The sequence below is a fragment of the Oreochromis niloticus genome, linkage group LG23, assembly GCF_001858045.2.
Source record: "Oreochromis niloticus isolate F11D_XX linkage group LG23, O_niloticus_UMD_NMBU, whole genome shotgun sequence".
NCBI classification, from domain to species: domain Eukaryota; kingdom Metazoa; phylum Chordata; class Actinopteri; order Cichliformes; family Cichlidae; genus Oreochromis; species Oreochromis niloticus.
In genome coordinates, this window is record NC_031986.2 from 4,868,814 (window position 1) to 4,893,337 (window position 24,524).

General features: G+C 39.1%; 1 protein-coding gene across 5 annotated transcripts; it reads right to left on the reverse strand.

The window, feature by feature from the left end:
- Positions 1–13,895: 13,895 nt before the first annotated feature.
- Positions 13,896–23,503, reverse strand: cobll1a (cordon-bleu WH2 repeat protein-like 1a). 5 transcript variants are annotated; one of them, XM_025903306.1, is made up of 11 exons: positions 23,383–23,503; positions 21,368–21,530; positions 21,055–21,256; positions 20,692–20,962; positions 19,493–19,519; positions 19,320–19,402; positions 19,037–19,225; positions 18,782–18,875; positions 17,739–17,759; positions 14,513–15,802; positions 13,896–14,351 (listed from the first exon to the last, which is right to left on the reverse strand). In XM_025903306.1, the coding sequence occupies exons 2-11, from the start codon at positions 21,457–21,459 to the stop codon at positions 14,344–14,346; spliced, it is 2,277 nt and encodes a 758-aa protein (XP_025759091.1). In that variant the 5' UTR covers positions 21,460–21,530; positions 23,383–23,503; the 3' UTR covers positions 13,896–14,343. The 5 variants fall into 5 exon arrangements, with proteins under 5 accessions (XP_025759091.1, XP_019207814.1, XP_019207815.1 ...); XM_019352269.2 differs by having other exon boundaries at positions 19,037–19,228; XM_019352270.2 differs by having other exon boundaries at positions 19,493–19,522.
- Between the last annotated feature and the right edge of the window lie 1,021 nt (positions 23,504–24,524).

Below are 24,524 nucleotides of genomic sequence, written 5' to 3' on the forward strand. Positions count from 1 at the left end.
AACTAACACATTATCCCGCTGTATGGAGTCACGCTGCGAAGCCACGGAGGAGGCGCTAAGGTTCTCTGCTACCAAGGATCCAATCTCCTCTGGGGTCAGAGTACAGAGGGTTTCCATGGCTGGTCCAATAACACCATGCTTGGTTGAGTGTGGCCCACGCTGGGCCAGAGGTATAGTCACAAGTCCACAGGACGTGAGGTAGGATGAGTAAACCACAGGGATCTGACTGGATTTATTCTCCTGCCAGCATCTTTTTTGGTCAACAGTAAACCTATTGTACAGTTTCAATGCGTTATAAGCAGCAATGTGATAAAAAGAGACAGGAAATAAAGACAGGTAGAGAGAGGATGGTGCTAATAGATAGAGTCTGACAATGACTTTTTTTATTTCATCTTATTTTTTTCCAATTCTTTGTAAAACAGCAGAAAAAAAAATCAACCACAACAGTAAATGAACCGAGGGCCTTCAAGCTGAAAATTATGAACACTTTGTGGATAGTTTTTGTGCACACTTCCTCATGTACAACTTATCTCAGAAGTTAGTTGAGCATACGTGAAAAGAAGCAGATAAACCAATTAATTGTAAAGATGTGCTATGTAGAGAATGCGGATTCTTTTGAATAGATTCGTTTAAGATACAATGCTGAAGGCTGTTCCTTTGAGAGTATCGTTCTACTCAAAAAATTAACTGGAGTATGCAGCTGGAAAAATTAAACGGCTACCATTTATTGTTATGATGTGAAATTAAGTTTTAGTGCATTGACAATGAAATGAGACATTGGGCTGGCACTAATTCATCTAGTTATAGCGTGACAAACATATCTTTACATGAGAGAATATTTGATAACATAAAAAAGAAGGGTCACGAGAAGACTGTAAAATGTTGCCTTTGAAGAAATTGCTTTGAAAAGTCGTTTCTTTAAGGTGTCAAATCCTGAAATACCTACACAAAGTGTCAGGAGAAACTGTTCAACAACAATTTAGACAATGGTTTGTAGAAAACTGTCAGACTTTAGCTAACTTCTGTCTTCACCTTCACCTGTTCTTCTGCTGTTTGCTTTTACTTTATATAAATGTTGGTGGGCTTCCTGCTGGCTTCCATAAAAGACAGTTAATCAGATTTTACCTTCATCTGGTAGTTAGTAATATTCAGATAATACACGCGTTTTTTGGATTTGATCTCTTTTATTATTATTATCATAGTTAGACAAACTGTATGAGGGAGGGGTTGATTTAATATTTTTTTTACCTGAATGAATGCTTTATTTTAGCTGCACAGTTTCCCAGAACATGTAGAAATTAGAGCAACTTAAATTTTGTGTAAAGGATCTGCTATCCTATGTATACTAAAAATTTGGCAGTTATCATAAATGGTAAATGGCAAATGGACTGATTCTTATATAGCGCTTTTCTACTCTCCTGGTGTACTCAAAGCGCTGTATAGAACACGCCACATTTACCCCATACACACCCATTCACACAAGCACTATTATCTACAATTTGTGCTTTCTAACTATCGTTCATACGCATTCATACTCTGATGGATGCATCGAAGAGCAAGGTTAGTATCTTGCCCAAGGATATTTGGCATGCAAACTGGGGGAGCCAGGGATCGAACCACCAACCTTACGGTCAGCAGCTGACCTGCTCTATCTCTTGAGCTACAGCCGAAAAAAGTCACTGTTCTTTTTTCACAATAGTCACATGCACCCCTCTAAATTTGCTTCTTGATTTTGGATTTTCCACATAACATAATAAAGTGAGGCAACAGTAATCCCTGAGTTAACATAGCTTTTCCACTTTTCTTTTATTTAATTTTTAGACATAAATCGAGAAAAAGTGCAAATGAGAAATACAACCTTTTTTCATCAGTCACCCTCACAAGACAAATCATTTTCCTATAGTCCTTCATTTGAATTTAAAGTTAAGTCTTTTTCGGATATGCACATTGTCAGGAAAATCAATTCCCATAATAAGACCTTGAATTCCATCAAATACAGAAAAAAGCCTTTTTTCTCAGTATTGGGCACAGTTACCATATACCATGAGGTCCAGTGGAGGAATTTATCATTACTGTGTGAAGCCTGATGGTATGTGTGCTTTTAAAATTAATGACAGAAGCACTCTGACTTTTAGTCCATCTAAAATTTTCATTAAATTTCATTATTCAGCTGTCTCTGTGGCTCTGAATTAATAAACTCCAGGTATCATTCCATGAATTCATATTACATTTGAGACGGATGGACTCAGGTATGCAGCATTCCCCCCTTTACAATATCCTAAAAACATACAATTAAAAGTAAGTTCAAAGCACTTTCTTCAATGTGCAGCTTTGGTTCTTGCTTTGAAAATAGAACATAAAGATAGAGCTGCTGCCTAATAAGACGATCTCTCTTATAAAGAAAGACATGCACGTGGTCAGGGGCTATTTTTGTGAATGCAGAAATCAGTGGTTCAAACATACATCAGTTAGCTGGAAAAACATCTCTTTTTACTGACACTGTATCTGCATAAAACCCAAATATCTCTTAACAGCAGCGTCATTAACTATTTTCATCTATACAACCTGATATCCAAAGTATTCTATATGAAGGACAAATGGACAATATTGCTTTTTAATTTGTGACGGTATACTGAAATAACACCACAGCGCCGCACAGATGCCGACAAAGTAGCAATTAACTGAAACCACTTAAATTTAGGAGGTGATAAGCAACTGCAGGAGAAGGGAAATTATTTTCCAAAGCGAACATTTAGGCTCAGCAAATCCTTCCTAGATAAAACGGTGTAACTGGCAAGAGTCAGACTCATGAATACAGATTTATCTCCCACGAAACAGTTTCTGACAGACATGTAGGGCAACTCTGCTTTTTTTGTCATGTTTCTTGTTTTTATTTCCTTACATAAAACATCTGTATTGTTAGAAGCTTTCACATGTGTGTTTTAATCCAGATATCTAAAAGTATATCCAGTTAATGTGGAGAATTTGCATTGCGTTCCATTTGACTCTGAAGAGCAGATTCCCGCTGTGTTTAGGGTCCACATTTGTTTACCCTATATGATGGCACTGAGGTTAAAGCTCCCTCTGGCTCTATAGAGAGGCAGAGCTGGAAGGCGGTGTGAACACCTGTTAATAGCACAGCCCCCGACAGTTTTTCTTCAACAAACTCTTTAAGAGATTTTAAATCTCAACATGCCAAAGAAGAAAGCATCAATGTCAAGCCATCTCTCTCAGGCTCTGAACCTTCCACCTTAAACTCACAGCAGACATGGATGTAAAGTTTGAGCACGGCAGCATAACAATGTATAGATAAGAAAGAAGCAGATGCTTTTGAAAAGAAAGGAGGTTCCATTTCCGTGGAAAAAGAAGGAAGGAAAACTAGGTTCGGGGTGGATTTGGGCAGTCGAGTCAATGTTCCCATCTGGTAAGAAGTGTACTCACGGAACACTTGTCAACACTTTAGGTGAGAAAAGTCATTAACTGCATTCAAAGATAGTCTTTTATCTGTTCTCCCTGGAAGTAAACTCTGTGGTCCTGCTTTCCTGAATGAATGGATTCCTGCCAGATCTTTATTTCTCTTCGCTTTTTCCATCTCTTGTTTCTTTTTGCTTTGTCTTCTATTCAAAACTAAATTAAAATGCAGATGCGTCAATTGTTATGTACGGGACATTGCAAAAAATGATCATGGGTTGGAAAAGAGTGCATCTAGTGTATCTTTTTGTTGAAAAATTAGTGAGCTTTTAATATTTTCTACTTTAATTTAGAAACAGAATGCAACTGCATGTGCTTTACCTGTAGTGGAAAAATGCTTGCCCCAAATTGTGTTGATTATATTGTTTGGTCCTTGTTAATGTTTTCTCAAAACATATCGGTTTTTAATCATGCGCCTGATCACTGGATTGCCAGTGTGCTCTTACAGCTCTTTCTCCATGTCAGAGGGTACGCATGGGAAGAGGTAGTTTTAGACAACGAAATTCCATGTCTCCTCAGTGGGGAGTCATTTTTGGAAAAATAAAACATAACGGACCTCAGCTAATTTTTGGAGACTCAAAAACAAATTTGTTGGGGGTGGCCAAGGATTCTGCCTCCACAGCATGCAGAATGTTCCCATTCCACATGCTGGGGGGATCACTTTGTCCACCCTCTTTTTAAAAGTTAGGAAAACAACAAAAGATCCACTCATTGCTGTGCTTTAAATAACACTAATAAATGCTGGTATGCAAAATAAAACATAAATCCCATGCAAAGCAATGCCAACGTGTTATCATAGGGATGCCTGAATAATCACTCCATTACACACTTGCATGGAGAGGAAAAATAAAACATAAACAGTAAGTAACATCTAATATTTCAGAGCTACCCAATAAGTTTCTAATTATTTATCATACAATATTCTCAATTCATATCAAGCTGATTACCACAAATAATACCCAGCAAATTATCACTCATCTCAACCATCTTAAACTTAAACAGAGGCAGTGAAAATATTTGATCTTTTATGCAGTGCCTTATTAATGCAGGTACATTAGATTGCACTGCATTTTATGTATATCTCCATTTGTTGGTCTGCGTTGGAGTAATTTCCTTTGGTTGCCTGTGAATTCTCATATGCAGAATTGAGTAGAATATGAAAGATAACTTATACCCGTAGTCGGTTTGCCATAGAAAACCCAAATGGGGGCCCCAAAGGGCAAAACTGCTGCTGGCCATGTGTGAGCACACCTACTTGGGGCCCACATGGGATAAGCATAGGTTTTTCCTGCCCACACATCCCCACAGTTGACCGTCAGTTACCCATTGTGGGCCCACACAGGTGTCTTCCCTGACACATTATTTATAATACTGCCATTACACCATAGAAGAGTTTTACAATCAAAAAATCAAAAGATCAGTAAAAGGAAGTGAAACTGGATCTTACATATACATTAATATACTGTAAAAGAACTCAGGAAGTTAAAGTTCAATTCAATTCAATTTCTCTTCAGTATCATTTATATAGCACCAAATCACAACAACAGTCATCTCAAGGTGCTTTATATTGTAAGGTAAAGATACTATAATAATAGATAGAAAACCCCAACAATCAGATGACCCCTCATGAACAAGCACTTGGAGATAGTGAGAAGGAATTACCGATCAATCAAAACTTCCTTTTAAAAGGAAGAGATGTTTGGCAGAACCAGGCCCAGGGAGGGGCAGCTATGTGCTCCAACCAGCTGGGGTGATGGGAGGAAGACAAGATAAAAGACACACTGTTTTAAGCCTAATCTTAAAAGTAGAGAGGGTGTCTGTCTCCCAGTTCCAAACTGGGAGCTGTTTCCACGGAAGAAGGTCCTGAAAGCTGAAGGCTCTGTCTCACATTCTACTTTTGAATATCCTAGAAGTTATCAGGCCACATTCTGTTTTCTAAGACAAACTCATTTGAGTTTGTATTTGTATTTGAGTTTGGGGCTTTGTTTGTTTATTTGTTTTCCCTTTGAATGCAAGTGGCTCTGAAATGTAGTGGTTTACAACTTTGCCTGACAACGAAAAGATCTCTGGTTTCAGCCTGAAAAGAGCCATTAAACTCTTGTGAATAAGGGTGTAGCAAAATGTCTTTTTTTTTTCTTTTTCTTTTTTTTTTTAGAAAAAAATTACTGTAAGCAGTGTTCTCTACTGTGCTCCCTGGTACTGGCATAAAATCTGGGGAAGTCTGGGTAAAGCACTGTGGGCCTTGGGTGGGGCCCCAGAGGGGCAGCCTGCTGTGAGTGTGGACAGGCCACAGTCAGCCTACAGAATGAGCTTACCCCACTGGGGCCCATCTTGTGCCCTACATTTTAAGCCATTTTACCCTATTTATTATTGTGCTATCTACTGTACAATATAAAGCGCCTTGAGGCGACTTTTGTTGTGATTTGGCGCTATATAAATAAAATTGAATTGAATTGAATTGAATAGTGGGGCCTGTTGTAGGCTGCCTATCCTGCGCCATGTGGGTCTGTCCACATTGCTTCAATGGGCCCGAAGAGCGCATGTTTGCTGGAAAAGTTATGGAAAGCTATTTGAGACTGCATCATTGTAAAGATTTTTTCAGCAGTTTTCACCCACAGTGTCCCTTTGCCTTTTTTTTGGTGCATTGCTATTTTAGTGTCATGTGTAGATAAGAATAAGAATAGTTAAAATACAGCAGAAGCAGGCTGTAACACCTGCATGCCCCCAAACCAGGCAGGATATATCAGTAACACTGGGAGGTAATACTCAATAACTTAATGCTGTAGCTCTAACTACTCATAAAGACTCACAATAATATTTTTTTCAGAAACAGGGTACATTTAAGTGTCACAGGGTATTTCTCATTAATGACTTCAGGTAGTTGAGAGGGTTTTTTTTTTTTTATTTGATTTGTCAGCTTGTTATAGTTATCCTCACCCAGTTATCTAGCTATCTAATTTTGGGGGGTGTTTTTGGCAGATAGATCTCCATGGCTTGCTGGCATTTTTATCATACAAAACTTCCACACTTGTTCTGATGAACCTGGCAGCAGCTTAGAATCAGCAAAGATGTATTTCTACAAAGTTTCTACTTTATTTCTTATGTTGACTGGTCTTTCCTTTTTGACGAAACTTGCCAATAAGAAGAAAGTAGGCCTTTAAAAGAAGGTGCCTTAAAAATGTAGGTGCTAAAAAGGCCTTGTTCAGACTGAAACAGAACTGATAAGCTGCATAAAAGACGTCCATAAGATTAAAAGGGATTTTGTTGGGCGTCGCTGGTTAAACAGGAACAATATGTCAAATCAGGGGCTCTCTGTCCTGTCCTACATCCCACATTAACCCCCCCCCCCCCCAAAAAAAAAAAATAAAGAAGAAGAAGATTTTGAAAATCTGCTGTAGCTAAACCCTTCTGGCTTTAGCGTCCCAACTGTAGTTTAGTTGTCTTTAAGAGGCAAATTGACTGCAAAGGCAATTCTTTTTTTTCAAATAAAATTCATATTTGAATTTTGAACAGTTTTCACTTTTTGTCTAAATATGTATGTAGGCTGTGCAGCACGTCAAAGCAAAATGATTCAAGATGGCAAGTTTCTTTGTATCTTTTTCCAAAGAATGTACAATATGTCAGTAAGCAATGGCAAAATAACAACCTGGAAACATTTCTCTGTGACATTCAGGTGCTCAGAAAATATACACTGCTTAACCAGTTATATGTTCAGCAACTTCTTTTCACAGTGGATGAATCCTCAGAAATCATCTCTGTCTGATTACAATAAAAAAAAAAACAGCCATATTTAATAAGATGTCACAAAGAAAATTATAAATAATTGTCCACTGTAATATTTTCAGTATAAAAACTTGGAAAACAAACAATTACAAGTGCCACGTTTCAGCTTAAATCTGCTAATTCCCATATAAGAATAAAGCCTGTTAAAATGGCTCATGCATGTTCCTGAGAGTGGGACAACCACGAAGACAGCCGAGACAAATGTAACTAATTGTGATATATAACCTCAAATTGGGGGCAGGAAAGTGTCTAAATAATGGCAGCTAATTTGGCTTGTATTGTGCTTTCTTGATGGGCTTAAATTGAATGAGTCAGGATCCATTCTGGCGTAATGTGAAAGCTGGAGCACTGGTTCACACCGGAGACATTCAAGGTCGAGCTACTCCGAATGAAGGGGTGACGGGGGAGTGAAGAGATTTAAAGAAAAGCAGCTGAGTCAATGGAGGACCGCGGAGCAGATTTGGCACGGCGTACATGTAACCTTGAATTATTGTTTTTTGTCTCTCTCTCATGCATTGAAAGCTTTTCTACAAGCCCTTCTCAAAAATATATCTTTTTTTGTCACCAACATTAATGGCACAATCAGCCTGAAAAAATTGCAGTCACAAATTATTCATTGTAATCCTCCATTTGAGGACCCTAATGCCTCTAATTGGGCTTTTATGACTTACAAACTCTATCTTCCGCTCCCTTTTTTACGTTTTTTTTCCCCTTCTGGCGTTTGTTTTTCTTCCTTCCCGCCTTGCTGCAGAGTGACATTGAGCCTCTCCCTGTTGGGGTGCTCTCTTGTCTCACTCCAGTGCACATTTTCGCTGTCCCCTCTCCTCCTCCCCCAGACAATGAGCTTTTGACTGAATACATTATCCGAGCTGTTGTTCTGTTTGTTGTTGTTTTAGCATCCAAGAAAAGAGATGAATTATTAATGATGACAGACAAAAAAGAAAAAAAAGAGGAAAAAATCTATTATTTTTAGGATTGCTGCTGAGTGCTGCGGCTCCATCAAGAGGCCTGTGAATAAGACTGTAAAGGTTTATGCTACACCTGATAAACCTGATCAATTATTGCACGAATTTTTGTTTATATCAAATACATACAGGATGCAGAACTAGAAAACAAATGTCGTCACTGCTTTGTTCTCACCATGTAATCAGCAATTAAAAAGGATTAAAATAACATCTTTAATGTTCAAGATCTTATTAAATGTATTTGCAAGTTGCTTTTCCATGTTATAGGTCTTTTTCTTGGATCAAAATACAGCTTTCCATATCATACGCTGCTTGTAATTTTTTTGGAATCCCAAATTTCATTTAAATGTGTGGAAAAACTGATATATTGAAAGCTCAGTTTCAGATAGGTAGCGTTGTGGTCTGGCAGCTTGACCTGTTGCTTTCTTATTGATCCATGAGTAAACTGAGCTAATAACTTGAAAGACAGACATGGAGCAAAGCGACCCTGATCACCCAGTCATTTAAGAAGCTTTAGGCTCTAGTCTGTAGTTGTCAACTAGTGGAATAATGTCACCTGTGCAGCCTCATCAGACTCCTTTAAAGTTATTGTAGGTGTCCCTAATACAGGCTGTAGCTAAGATAGTCTCTATGCATGCATGGATGGACTAGCACTGCTGGGAACATGTAATTATGTATTAACCTGCTCCTTATAATCTAAACATCTACCAGATCAGTGGCCACCCATCTGAATTGGGGTTGGGTTTTCTTTTAGCCACATGCTACTGTATGTGCAAAAGATCAGAAACTGAGAGATCCATTTTATTTATTAAAAGCTCTGGGTGTTCCAAACAGGGGAAATTCTGTTAAAGCAGGAAGTTTACCAAACTCTTCCTCTTTTTCTATTCCTCAGTGGATCGCGATTGATCTGATGGATGTTAACAGGTAAAGTTTCACTCTTATCAATTACATGAGTTTCTTTTGAATTTGAATTTCGACGTTAGCCTCAAACTTGACTGTACAGACCTCATTATTTTTCCAAATTACATAGTGATATAGAGGACATAATACTAAATCCTACATGTGGGTGTAATAAGTCTGCCTAAGGCACAACTAAAAAAATCAATTTCCTCACATATCCAGTATATTGTATGCCATATGAAAATGCTATATCTCTTCAGTGATTTTGAAAGCTTTTTTTTTGTTTTGGTGCTTGTTTGTTTGTTCTTCACCCATATAAAAAAAGCCCAGTGGAGGTACACAAGTGGGTCGGTTCACTATCTCTTAGGTACATTACTGTACTCCCTTTGTTAAATATCACTAGTGTCAGTTGTCCTCAATTACCCATCAATCAGTCTCAATACTCTGCTGTAAAATATGTTATGCAGAATCCGCTTTTACTTCTCAGAAGTGTATCGGTAGGTTCAGAGTACTTAAAAAAAAAAGTAATATCCCTTTCTTCAAAAATATGGCAGGGTCCCTCCATACATGAGCTATTTCACTGAGATGCATGGTGTGAAAATTGATCTGGTAAAATGAAGCACTTTTTAGATCATGATTTCTACATATTACAATAAAATGAGCAGAGTTCTACAAAGTTAGGTAATAATAATAATAATAATAATAATAATGAGATTCATAATGAAGATAGTTTTCAGCAGTTTGAGTTGTTTTATTCTGTCAAAGTGAAAATCAAATATCCATCAATTTCACCAATCATCTGTGACTCTCCTGGGTTTACGTCTCAATACAACCATCAGCGCGTTCCTCGGATCCATCATAACGGTACTAATCTGAATCAGGGATTACTGTGCCCCCTTTTGGTTGTGAATAAGCACTGCATGGGCATTACAAGCCTCACAGATCATTCTCAGTGAGCTCACGGCTAAGAGATGTGATTATTAGACTGATTAGAATGAAGGATGCACTACACTGGTAATCATCAGGAGGAAGAAATGCATTGTTTTTGCATTTGTTTCACTAAGTAGAATCAGGGGCCAAGGGGCTTGTGTTTTGATCAAAGAAACAGCCACCGGTGACATATTATCTGCTGTGATTGTGTCAGTTTGTCACCGTGCTGAATCAGACATGTGGACCATTCATCACAGAAGAAAGCTGCATTTTTTCTCCCTCTCTCAGGTCTCAGCGATAAGAGGTGAATGAAGAAAAATGACGGCGAGATGGAGCTCGTCCACTATTTATCACAAAGCAATAGGGGCCGACCGCTGTATGTTGAGCCGTCAAACGCTGCTTCTGCTTTTGCTTCTAGTTTGTTTTATAGAGAGCTGCCAAGCATCATTAATCAAACCGGTTTGACTTTGTGGTTTGTTTCAAAAATTGTTGCTGTGTCCTACAAGCAACAGTGGATCGTGATTTAAAAAGGCATCAGCTCGAGTAGAAAATTTCAGATATTTGATTGATTTTAATACCACCGAGCTCTGTTTCAGACGTCTATTTTTCTCCCTCTCGTTTGTATTTATAGCGTTGCTTTTACTGTAAGTCCTTCTTCCCTCAAACAGGGGGGAAAAACAGCCTGCCTGTTTGGAGTTTACAGGATCAAAGAAGAGGTAAATATCATTTCCATAACATTTGAACCAGTTAACCACCAGCACAATACAGAGAAACACTACTGTAAGCGCCTGACAATGCCAATGAGGCAGGAACTCTGTGATTTGCCGCTCCGCCAAAGAGGAGGGAAGCGAGCGAAAACATGGAGGAGGTGAGAGGTCAACTGCGCTCTCCCTGCATCATTTTCCAAGCAGCCCCTCAAGCACTGGTGATGTTTTAGGCAAGTGTACCTCACTTTGGGGGGAGGCCTGATGGATGCCATTCCCAAGGTGAATGGAAAGAATAGCATTAAGCTGCACCACACTGCCTGGGGAGAGCTCCACTGCTTTGGGTGATTCATCTATTGATTATTTCTACCAAAGCATGGAGGTGCCATGTAAACACACATATATTAGCAGTCTACAATGCACATGTGCACCCCTTACACACATGCAGACGCGGCGGATCCAGCAAAGCGAGCCTCGGGCCTGCTCACTGTTTTATAATCAGATTCCGACTTTTACCAGCTCGTGGGCATCTTTAAACCACGAGGCAGATACATCAGATGGAGAACTAAATAGAGATGAATGAAGAGATGAAGGAATAAATAAATGATAAATAGCATTACCTCGATTTGTGTGGGCCAGCTATTATGTTATTGATTCCAGCTGGAGTTTTTTAGTTGTACTCACAGCGCAGGATGTGGGCCAAGTCAGATGTTTACGCTTATTTTGTGCTGTATAAAAATGGCAGAATTTAAATTTTTCTCAGTGGAGTGCTAAATGCATTCAGGGCATACAATACATCTTCAACTAAAGCAGAATTCATGAACTTACAGGATTTAATGGAAGTGTAAGTGCATTTAAAGATGCTCCAATCAGGGGACATGCGTACTCTCTTTACGAAACTGAATAACTGAAATCATCTTGATTTATAAAGCACCAATTCACCTCATCAGTTGCCTCAAGCAATTTTATATTGTAAGGTAAAGACCCTGAAATATTAGAAAGAACCCCCAACAATCACACAGCCACATAAGCCAGTCCAGGTGACCAGAGGACATCATGCCACTAATTAAAACCCACGTCAGAGCCCTTCTTTGTGAATCCTGGAGCTTTTTGTCTTATTTCTTAGTTTTTAAATCCTGTTTTGTTTATTGGACCTTTTTTCCTGGCATCAGAGGCATTTTTCCTTTAAAATAAAGTGGTGAGAAATGCCAGGAAAATTAACAGATTTCTGTCTGATAATTGAAATTCTCTTCTGTTATTAAAACCAGTTTTATTCCCTACTAGATGTGAAGCTGCTGCTGGTGCAGAAGAGCTTTCAAAATCCTGATCATACATGATACATTTCAGATTTTTATGAACCTACTCTAATTGCCCATTTTCTCTTTATTAAAAAAAAATCATTTATTTTTCATTGTTGTATAATTTTTTCAGTATTTTTTATAATGTATAATTTTTTTATAATTCAGGAAGATCTTGGTGGAAAGAGCTGCAATACAACTGTAAGCAGTTTTATGGCCTTCATATTGACATCAACATGAACACTGAAATCAAACATAAAAGACTTTTTTCATTTTTTTAATTATGAATTTTGTGTGTTGTGTAAGTTATTAAGTGATTAAGAGTCTCCTTTTCCTTTTATTTTGAGGTTGTAGGGTGGAGTATTGCCATGTAGGTTCCTTTGTTGTCCATCAGTGTTCTGTACATGCACTTTCACTTTTCCTTGTTTGTTCAGGTGTGTTTAACTAAACCGATCCAGAGAGTGATCTTGCATTCATCCCAAAGGCTCCTCATTAAAGTGTTTGAATCTGTGTGTGCTCATGTGACTGAAGTGTCCTCCAGGATTTCACTCACCTCATCTCCAGAGACAATAATCAGTAAAACCTCTTTACGTCTGTTTTCTCTGTCGTTCACCTGTGCTAATAACATCACGGTTGTATGCTTGATCAGAAATGACATGTAGTATTTTTGTTATACCACGTTATAAATCCAGCTTCATTGTGTCTGAATAATGACGAATATAGTGCTCAGGTTGAAATTCAACCTTTCCCTGCTTGGAAAAGGATAATGCCAGAGTTGTCACTTACATTGGATATCATTGCTTTGGGCAGGAAAAAGAGCTTCTCTCCAGCATGTGTGTTTCTTTTCCTGCAGACTTTTTTTTTTAGGTAAACGTTAGACGTGGCTCTCTCCCTTAGGGGCGGTAATGGCATTCTCCATGACAACGGCAGCGTGACATGGCTGTGCCCTTGAGGGCCAGGCGTCTCCTCTGGGAGGAGCGCCGCAGAAACACGACAGGGTCAACGGTCACCTCCCATCATCCACCAGCAACCCATGCTCCTCTTGCTCTCTCTTTCTCGCTCCTCAGGTGGAGCAAGGAATGTTAGAGAGAGAGAGATAAAGAGAGGGAGACATAGAGAGAGAGACAGAGAGAAAGAAAGTCTTCAAGTGAGCCCACTCAGTCCAGGCCTGGCAAACAAGAAGCTTTAGCCACAGGCGGTTCTGGCTAGGTCTTGCATAGCTCCTTGCTGTTCCTTTAAGGCCAGGGCTGGATCAATACATATAGTAGTGCAGATTCTTTTGGCACCCAAGTATAGCTATGCAGTATTGCCCCGAGGTATGGGTCCGTTAAAGACATAACTGTGTGTGCATGTGAGCAAAGTGGACTGAGTTTATTCAGGAAGGTGCTGAAATGCTTGGCATAAAACCCATGCTTCCACTAAAGATATTCTTTTTTCTTTTTTTCTTTCTTTTTCTGGAAATGCAAGAAATTATCTCATCTCTAATAAATATTACATGTATTTCTTACTCACGGCATGTCCCTGAATGGGTATGGATTTTTGAACAGCAATAGCCTACGGGAAAATAACTCTGACACTAAAAAAAAAAACAAAAAAAAAAACCAAAACCCAACTGAGTATTAGAATAATGTTCCACATAATTTCAGTTAAATATATAAAATGCTTTTTGTCTATTTTGTCTTTGGAAGCATAGAAAATGTGGTACTTGTGCTCAGTCCAAAGCGATTTTATGAAAAAAAAAAAAAAAGATCTCAAAAAGTGATGGTGTCAGGCTCATGCATTTTAAAAGCTAAACTCTTCTGCCACCTGGTGACTAAAATCCAGACCAGAATATGAGACAGCTCGCAGAGTTTTACAGTATTATTAATATCTGGAAGCATACAAACGGGCATCCTGAAGGAGAAAATACATTTCAAACATACAGAAAATAAGCCTATAATTGCAATTACAGACAAACAAAGAAGCTCTCACATAGAGTTGTGTTCGTGTTGGCACAAGCTGAATGAAAATGGAAAAAAAAAAAAGACCAAACAGGACATTTTCACTTCAATAACTCATGTCCTGTGAATTTGGCCTTCTTCATAACAGAAAATGTTTATGCTCAACATGTATATGAATCATTTTCGTAACATGAGAATCAGACATGTGACAGTGAGCACAAACCTTAAACAGAAAAGAATAAAAACTGATGATGTTCTTAAAAATTATTCAGCACACCTATTCAGCCTGGTGTTCACAGTCGGACCCAACTGTGAACCAGGACTTTCATTCAAACATCTGAGAGGAAGCAGGTCAGGCACCTGTAGAAGAACAAGAGAAATGTTTCTAAGTCACAGGGCCTCGAGCAAGCAGAGATGCAGTGGAAGACAGTCAAACAGACATGTGAATATAATTATTAGTGTGTTCTAAAGTAAGTCATCACAGTAAAAAGACTTAACTATCAGTCGAGTACAGAACTCACCATACTGATATGTGGACCGAGGTGGTGATGGAAGCAAACCATGTGGATCAGTGGAAAGTTGAGGACCTTTACTGCATTGAGATCTCTGCACAGCTATTGCTACTGCCTGAGCAAATCTGGAAGGGGCTGCACTCTTCTTGTCCAGACTGTTCTGTTCAGGCCTAGGTGAAGTAGGCTCGTCTTGAAGGGCCACCCTGAATACATTAATTTGCCCATTCAGGGCAACTGTAGGGCTTGATATTTGGGAGGACTGCAAAGAGGAGGATGTGGTATCCTCTCTTTCATTCTCCATTATCTCTATGTCTTCATTGAAAAAGACAGGTGGAGGAGGTGGAGGGAAACTGCCCTCCTCCTTCTCCTCTTCTTCTTGCACCACTTCGTCCTCAACTTTCGTCTCATCGACGCACGCACTGGATTGGTCCGTGTCTGCGCTGGAATTCTCGACAAATTCCTTCTGAGGTTCTGAGTGGATGTGATCTTCAGTATTAACCTCTCCATAACTGCACCCTGAAATCACCTCTGATGAGACCTCATAGCCCACCTCTTCTCTCTCCTTGTCCCTAGCCTCCGACAGAGGTGGGCTGGGTAAGTTCTGATCAGTTAAATCATGCAAAAGTGGACGAGAAGCCAGGTTGTCAGGAAGCTGAATCTGCTGAGAGGAGGTATCCGGACTGGGTGCAGGGTCTTCACTCCCCACCGCTGTGTCTGGTGAATATCGTTTCTCATCAGTATCTGCTTGATTATTCCCAACCTCATGAGAAGTTTTGCTCTCTGGGTTATCTTCCGATGATATACAGCACTGGTCTGGAAGATCTCGGGTAACGTCTCGTGTTTTCTTCAGAGGGATAACTTTAAAAGTGGTCATCCCCCTCTTTTCAGCTGGATCCTCCCATTCACTCTCAGTTGGAAGGTTAGATTTGAAAGCGGATTCAACACCTGTGCAGAAAACTTCACTATTCGGACACCTTGGGGTCATGGACATAAAGGAGGGGCCATTTTGAAATTTGGGGAAAGTGGCAGAGTTCTTCAAACGTCTGACCAGTTTTTCTCTAGAAACAGAAGACATCAGGACTTTGGCAAGGTTGCAGCGGGCGCTGGAGAAGTCTTTGCCTCGTAACATAGGCAGATAGGGATCAGTCACTTCGTGGAGATGAGCCAGTGATTGCTGTAAGGAGGATGAGCCTGACTTTGGCTGTAAAGGGTGTGCCAGTGAAGATGATGATCTGTTTACACGCTCTGACTCATCACTTTCTTTTAGTTCCTCCAGAGTATTCAAGGAGTTGACAGTTTCTACAGAAACAGGAAAGACTTAGCAACAGTTTTCATCTTAATTATTCAATTTTAAAAAGTCTTGGACCCAAAAATCTCTGCACAGATACTTCAAAATTATTCAAAACTCTTACTTTTTCGCACACACTGTGCTATAGGAATAACTTTAAATGAAGAAACTGACTAATAAGATATTAATGGTCAGTGACCCATAAATAGTTAATATTGTGGGACTCAACAGTTGGTATCAATTCAGGAGAATAATGGTCTTTATCTGGAAGCAGATAAAGCAAGGACTGAGCAAACCAAACAAGAAGGCCTTTGATAAACTTCAAGCTTTGTCTGAACATCCTTAGAAGAACCTAAAGATGAAGCTTCAAGGATGCTTCCCATCCTTGATTTGAATAACCTCGTCAAAGCCTTGTAGAAACTTACCTAAGAGGAGACTGAATTAAAGATCTAAATAATCTCATAGAGTAAAGACTTAACTTCTTGAGTTCTTCAGTTTTACATTTAGGCTTTTTCAATGTAGATTGATGGGGGAAAATGCTACATTATTAATTTAAAATTAATCTAAAATACTATAAAAGTGTGCAAAAAGTATGCAGATTTCAATTTATGAGGCAACAGTAAGTCATTAAGATGTAGGCTTACACAGTATACAAAAATATAAATTAAAATATTGATATGATTGTTTTATTTCATTATTAAAAATGATTAATAATCTAGAAAAGTGTGCACATAAAACTGTTACATTTATCTTATGATGTATTGTCTAAATGAGTAAGCAGAAGAATCAGCTTCAAGGACTCTAACATTATACTTTAAAACACATAACTATATTATTTAGCAAAGAAAGAAGTAAACATGCAAGATTTTAAAAAGTCACTTTGGAATCAACAGCATTAATAATTCATTTTAACCAAATGCTCTTCTTGGTGGCTTCTTTGTCATTTAAAAGGCACAATAATTAATTCTAGTCTAACCCATTAATAGGAAATCAAACACAAATAAGAAAAAGAAAGGTACAGAATTATCAGAAAAATATAGATCAGTAGTATAAGCAGACACCTGAACAGCACAAATGTAGAGCTTGCAAATGTAGAAGGTGTGAATACAGTGCCCGCCATAATCTTTGGGACAAAAAACACAGTATGTTGTTTTTCCTTTGTGCTGTCCACCATCACAGTGGATTGTAAGGTGCAGATATGACAAATGAGGCAAACATAACATCTGAAGCTGAAGCTTAAGTTTTGAATGTGTAACTTATAGATTTTCATTGTAATTTTAATCTCATTTTAAATATGAGACGTGAGGAAGTTACAAGTGAGGAAGACTGTCATTAGCCTAAAACAATCCAAATAAACCTATCAGAGAAAAAGCAGAAACTCTACAAGTGGCTAAATCAATAGTCTGGTGTTAAACAGAATGAATGCACTGACCAGTTCAAAGGAAAACTAAAGTGCATAACAACAATAACCCAAAGTAGGTTGCAAAAGCAACCCAAGAGTTTCTAAAAGTAAAGGCATCATATTTATCAACAGCCAAGTCAGTCACCTGATCTGAACCCAAAACAGCATGCTTTTCCATGATTAAATATCAAACTGAATGCAGCAGCAACTGAAGGTGGCTGTAGTGAAGATCTTTATATCTCAATTTATGTTAGATTCTCCAGCTAACATTAACCTCTGAAAATGGGGCCCGTGTATAAGAATGTCTAATTCTTTTTATAAAACCAACATTTGTGTCTTTGTCTCAAACATTATAGAGGGCACTGTGTGTCCATAAAAGCCACCAAAATGGATCCACAAAAGCCACTAAGACGGGAAGGAGGAAGAAGAGGCCAACGCAGGAAGAAGATGGTGAGGAGCAATAGGGTGATGGAGGAGATGGAAGGAGGAGAGCAAAAAGTGACAGGGCAGCAGCACCAGCAGCAGCAGCAGCAGCCCTCAATTACCTCCTTGGGATAGCACAGAGTCTGTAAGTAGGGAGGAGAAAAAGATTAAGTCTAATAGCTTCCTAACTAACCTCCAAGATGTTTAGAACTACCTCATACTGAAGAGACTCAGTTAAATGCTCTGCCATGGATGCAAAAATCCTGTTATGTTGAAGATCAGATTGTAGGGGATCATGTTTACGCAAGTGTAGGAGATCAGGAGTGTGTTTAATGTCCATCTACCTTTGGCTGGGAGTTGTTTTTTCAGCATCACATTGACACTAGCTCAGCAGTGTGGCATGTGTTGTGGTTTAAAGAAAACAAAGGAGTGAACCAAGACAATGAGGCTGCTGACCCCAATTAAACTGTTAATTAGATCACCAAAAGAACGCTTTAAAAAAAAAAAAAAAAAGTGCTCAATCTACTTATTCTCACTTAGTTATCATTAGCAGTTGTTAACCAAGAATGAAATCAAGAGCCAAATCTGTAGCAGATCGGTGAAAAGAAAGCATGTCCACAGAGAACCTGGACCCAGGCAGGGGACACATTTCAGACAGTAATACAGGGGAATGAAAGCTTGAAGCTGGGGACAGACTAGAGCCAATATGTCTTATGAACAAGGCTCTGGGTCATTTCACAAAGGGTTCAACTGTATGGACCAATAAATGCTATGTTTTTTGTCAGATTTAACTGCTAAATCTCCCATTTGAAGGCATTTTCTTTGATACTTTCATCTTAATTTAACTTCTTTCTTGAACCCATCTGAGGTTTTAAGGATTCATCTCAGTTTAAACACATCTGACTTCCACTTTGACAGCATTTCAGTAAAAATGACCTTTTACTGAAATACTGTAAAAGGGCAATTTTACAGGGATTACTTCACAAGCATAGTTCACTTGTTCTACTATTGCAGACAGTCACCACTAGGTGGCAACATAAACAGCTTGTCTATAAGAGATAAAGCAATGAGACTGACAATAATTTGTCAGTTTAAAGTGAAACACTGGCTCCGTTACCTCAATTAATGCCTGGAATCTATTTTTTTTCCTGGCTCCATCATTTACCTTTAGTATCTGCCGGCAGCTCCTGGAGTGTGTTTGCACAGGGAGGTGGTGGGGCCCTCCTCTTGGTACTTCTTAAGGTAGATCCTTCAGAGCTCTACGGAGACACAATGGTATCATTGGCATATGTCCCAAGTATTTCCATTTATATAGTGGTTCCGTTATTCTTTCAAAGTTTGACCCGTTTTCTCATTTTTACAAAAAGATTTTTCAGGATGTTCTGGTCGTGTTCCATTTTCGTCCCTGGCACCAACTAACCTGTGCTCCTCCTAAATTGCAGATGCTGAAGTTGTTGACACTCTGAGAAACAGCAATTGGTGGCAGGGGGGCTCGCCTCTTCTTGGGCTTTTCTATAGGCAAGGTGTTGGAAGATGAAATGCTCTCCGAATTCATACGGACTACCGCTTGTTTCCTGGGTCCTGGAGAAGCAGGAGCACTTACTGCGCCCTGCTAAAAGTGAAATGTAAATGCGGGTCATCCTTAAAATTTGATCAATAAAGAATAACGTAAACATCATTTTCCTCACAGGCTGACAATATACCATTTCATGTTTCTTCTTCCTTCTTCTAAATAAGCTGAAGAATCCTTTGTTCTCCTTCCATTTCTTCTCCTTTTTTGGCAGGTCTAGGGAATGAAAAGGATCTGATTGGTAAGTGATATGCAGTATAAACCCTGAAATTTGAGCCACTATATGAAATTGTTTGAGTTGGTTACCTTGCAGTGGAGGAGGTGAGATGACTTCTGCTGGTGTGATAGTTGTTACAGACAGAAAACACAGTTGCCAAAACAGATGAATTAGGTTAATATTTACACACGAGCAGGTGTATTGCAGGAATAGAAGATATGTAACTACGATTAGTAAGACAGCAAGGTTTTGTGAGACATGGCCTCCTGGGAAGATGTTTTTTAAGAAATAAACAACTTATCTATGTATCCCATAACATATACAACATTTTAACATTTGGCTTCTTCTTCTTCCAATGTTTACAGTGCAAATTGATGGTACTTTGAATTACTCACTAAATACTTTATTAGGAACACCACATTACTGCAGGGTCAGGCCAACTCTTTTGGTTCCAAACAGGCTCGGCTCTTGCCATCGTGGATGCCACATGATGTTAGACAAACTTGCTTGTTGCTGATGACTGCACGTCATATCTCTGAGACAGTCAGGTGCACGTGGTAATGAAGCTTAACTACTGAATTCATATCAAGTGATCATGTTCATAAAACCAGTTTGATGGCTCTTGCTTTGTGCCATGTTGCATTTCCCAAACAGCAACCTTGGACTGTTGACACAAGCGGCTTGGCTCCAGGGATTTGTGCTGCTGACACCCAGTTATGAGCCACCATCTGCAGCCTCAACAGGTTTTTAATTGTTCCATTTTGTTTAGCCTTTGCTTACTGCAGACTCAGAGTTTTGTGCTTCACAGGAGTGAAACCTGGCATGAACTCGTCCTGTTTAGACTGCTAACTGCAAGGCTGAATCTGACTTCTGTCATCAAACAGTTTCCGTCTGCTTCAAGTTTTTTGCTTCTAAACATTTCCTGTATACTCATGGGAAAAAAAAATCCACAGAAAGCAGCAGTGTTAGAACTACTTAAGGCAGAGCAAACAGTGATACCATACTCAGAGTAATTGACATCTAATTTCCCCCCACTTTCAGCCTTTTTTTATGTTAACATAAACAAAATTTTCTGATGTGTACCTGCTGTGTTTATGCTGTACAGCTTTAAAATTATTACCCAACAGGGGGACAACAGAAATGAGGTGTTCCTAACAAAATAACATACACAAGCCAGTGTGACATTATCTGAATTAAATCGTGGTAAAGAACATCACAGGTCTTTCAAATATTTAGAGGGACATAAGATCACAGGACCGCTGACTATCAGCTTTCACATCCTTCATACCCATTTCTGCTGTCTTGGGCTGACGATGGTCAGTGAGGTCTTTGCCCCCCGTGTCTTTGGCAAACACTTCCTTGAGTCCGTGGTCATTTAAGCTCTTAGTCAGGTCCAGCGGCTCTTTGGACTGAGAGTCTTTCAGTAAAATGGTTGTTTCTACTTTAAACTCACACTTGTCACACACAGACGGCAGCAGCATCTGCAGCGGCAGTTTGGGATTGACTCGCAACACAGTCTTATGGGATTTATTGTAGTTGATCAACAGACGTATTGTCGCCTGCAATGAGAAACAACCTTTAACATATGCTCATTGTGATGAAGCGCGATGAAGCAATATTTTACTTTATGACTTTTTCCCCTCCTTTTTACCTCAGGCACGTATGGCCCCTTGGGCTTTTCCTCCATCCCTTTGGGCTTCAGCACAATCTTCTCAGCTTCTAGCGAGCCAACAGTAGAGTTTGGTTTGAAACTTATGTTGCTCTTGTTGGGCGATAGAATATCAACAGTATAGTCCGAAGGATTCAGGTGGTTACTTGCACAGAAAGTTACTATAAAGTCCATCAGTGGTTTACTGTGAAGATAAAAATTTAAGGATGGTCTTAACATGTTTTGCACTTTGTGAAAGTCATTGCTGTTGCAGCGGTTATTTATTTATTTATTTTTAAACTGTGATATGACCCACCTTTCATGCACTGTGACACTCTTCTCCAGCCCACCTGGCAGAACCACGCACAGCAAATGGTCTCTTTCCAGTGGACCCACCTCCTCGCTCATCTTTGTGGACCTCACAGGAAGTCACGGGAACGCACAAGATTTGGAGTTGTTCCCAGTGTCAGACAAACGACCTGTAAGCCATTTACATTCCTAAATATGATTAAAACATGACCTCCCACAAACTAACAGGAACCAAGTGGCCACCATACTTCACGACTGGGTTACAGCTAATTATCATCTTTAAATTATTCTTGCATTTTATGAATGTATGACTTATCAATAAAATATCATAAACTGTGACAATGGTCTTTACTGTTTGTTATTCACTTTAATGACTGCCAGCGACATACTGGAAAATAAGTTTATCTTGTATGGTGACCTATGTTTATGAGTCAGTCCATGAAAAATTAACACTGTCTCTATTCTGACAGTGTTAATTTCCTGGTTGTATAGTATTTAGACTGTCATGTGGTTATTTCCTGTATTTAAGAAATTATAAGGTTTGTACGTCCAAATTTTAACCCACTAATATGGACTTAAAGGGCCTGTAGATTGGACATTTTTCGTAGTATCACATTTACATGGCTTCATTATGTATACTAAAGTTGAAACCCCAGCTGTTTCTGAGGAGGTCAGGTGGGACACTTTCTCAGATTCAACTGACCTCATATGGAATTACTCTATTGTCACATTTACTTTGTAGTATTTATACATCCAGTCACATGAACTTGTAAGACTGAATTTGCTCATTCAAAGGTGAAGAACTGAAAAAAAACCAAAAACGTTTGTGTGTTTGGGGGTTCTTTCCCGCCATTCTTAGAATAACAAGGTAAACAAACAGGAAACATAAAAGCAATGACAAAGCGCTCTAAGAATCTTTTGGCCCATTTATTCTAAACACTTGATCGCCAAGTTATTCCCACATTTTGTGAAAACTAATTATATATATCAAAAATAATATAAACATATATTGGGCATTTTTGCTTAGTATAAAAAAATGATAGAAATTGTTTTTACTGTAGAAACTAAGCCGTAATCAGAGTCATCTTTATGCTATAGTGCTAAAATTTACAGGGACAGCTTCTTAAACTTTAAGTTATTCACCAGCTCTTCTAGGTCTGAAAACGACGAACCCCTTAAGTGAAATATGACGAAAAATAAATTAAGATAAATAAAAAGGAGAGAGCCTGAAACCTAAACTGCGATTACTGCCGTGATGCACTGAGATCCCACGTCTCAACCTCCGCCGTGAACTGACGGTTGCCTATCTGGGTACATGTGAGGACACCTCACCTCCTTCATGGGATTCCATTAAGCTCTGTCCTCACTTTTGACCTTGTATTGTTCTCTGCCACTGCTTAGACGCAGTCTCTCAAATAGCTCGATTAAAAGCCAACGCCCCGGTGTGTGTTTGAAAAGGAGCTGCTCAGCGGAGCGTGCTACAAAACAGCTGCATGTCTCTGCTCATCAACACGCGCGTGCCACAGGCCGCTGAAGCGCGCGCACAGAGACGCCGGTACACAGAACAGCCAAACTAAACCTGTAGTCCTTTACTATACCCGAACAAAGGGATACCTTTGAACACACATGACACCTGAATTATCAGTAACAATTAGAAAGCTATTTTTATTTGCATTTTAAGCAGTTAACCTAATTATCTCATTCAATTTAAACTATCTAAAGGAACAATTTATTCCACTATTAGCCTTTACTGAATAACCAACAGTTAAAAACTCGGTAGAAACTTATCCTACATGCACAACAAATTTGTGTGAATATATACACAGTACATGATCCTCTCAGCCTGTCTGTCTTCAGCCATGTCGTTCAGGCAGTAATGCTGAGTACGAAATAAGCTTAGGCTACTCTGTTTCTTGAGTAAGAAGGATTAGTGCTTTTAAAAGGCTGCATCTCCCCCGCAGTCACATTCAAAGACACAGAAATGATTCATTGTATATGCACTCATAACCCTATTACACTCACCTGTGTCCACAGATTGTTCCCATTCTCTTTCAGGTTTCTCCTCTGTATTGTTAATGATGGGAGGAGAGAAGTAGAGAAGGAGAGGGGCAGGGGAATTCTCTCCCTCTGTAATCCTTGTAGAGGAGCCACACCTACAGGCCCTGCCCAGTCATGTGATGGCACTTTGCATGTTTGTTTATGTGCATGGCTACTGTGTGTATGCTTTGTGGGTGTTGGTGTTGAGGAGGACAAGGAGGATTGATATCTGCATGGGCATGTGTGTGATAACCTGGTGAACCATTCTGCAACTTTAAAACTCTGCCCCATCAGTGCTGAAAGACTTTGCCACTCGTTTTGTAAAAAGACCTCTAATCCATATAAGCTACTGATCCTCTCTATAGGGTAGGGCTCAGTTATGACTGCTCAGCAAGAGCCTATCATATTGTATAGCATGCAGGAACCAGTGCTGTTCTGTACACTCTTAAATAAACTTTTACCTCATTGCACAGAATACATGAAACAAACTTAAGCTGAGTGGTGATTCAGCTATCATCAGGGAGGGGACAAAAAGCAAAGAGAGCAGTATTTCACTTTTAATTAACATCAAGATTTTATTAATCAATGTTGTACTGGCCTTTCACAGTGTTTTGCACCATTAGAAAATTGCATTTTCTTGCTGGTACTTAGTCCACTACATTATATAACTGTGCTATAAGTTGAGTCAAGCTCGGTCAATACCCTCAGGGCTAATGTCTTCTGGGTAATGTAGTAAATCTCTTATTGAGTAGCTGTAGGAGCGTTGAATAAGGCATGTAAGCTAAAAATAACACAAGGAACACTTTAAGCAGTTGTTACCATCTTTGGGTGGGTGACAGGGCAGGATCTCCCAAGAATTAAAATTGACCAATTCTTGTGCTCCTATGCTAGTTCAACAATTTCTTAACACCTACACTGATTACCTTGCAAATGGATTTGGCTCAGATGCAATTAAAATATTTTATCGTTTTTTTTGTTAACTAAACAAGGTTTAAATAAGATTATATAAACACTTAAACCTAATCCAACAGATTGTGAACACTGGACCCTGGAAACTTAGTCTGTGTGTAGTGCTTTTAAGCAAGTGTTAGCATTCTGAAGCTGAATTTAAAAGGCAAATGATCAAA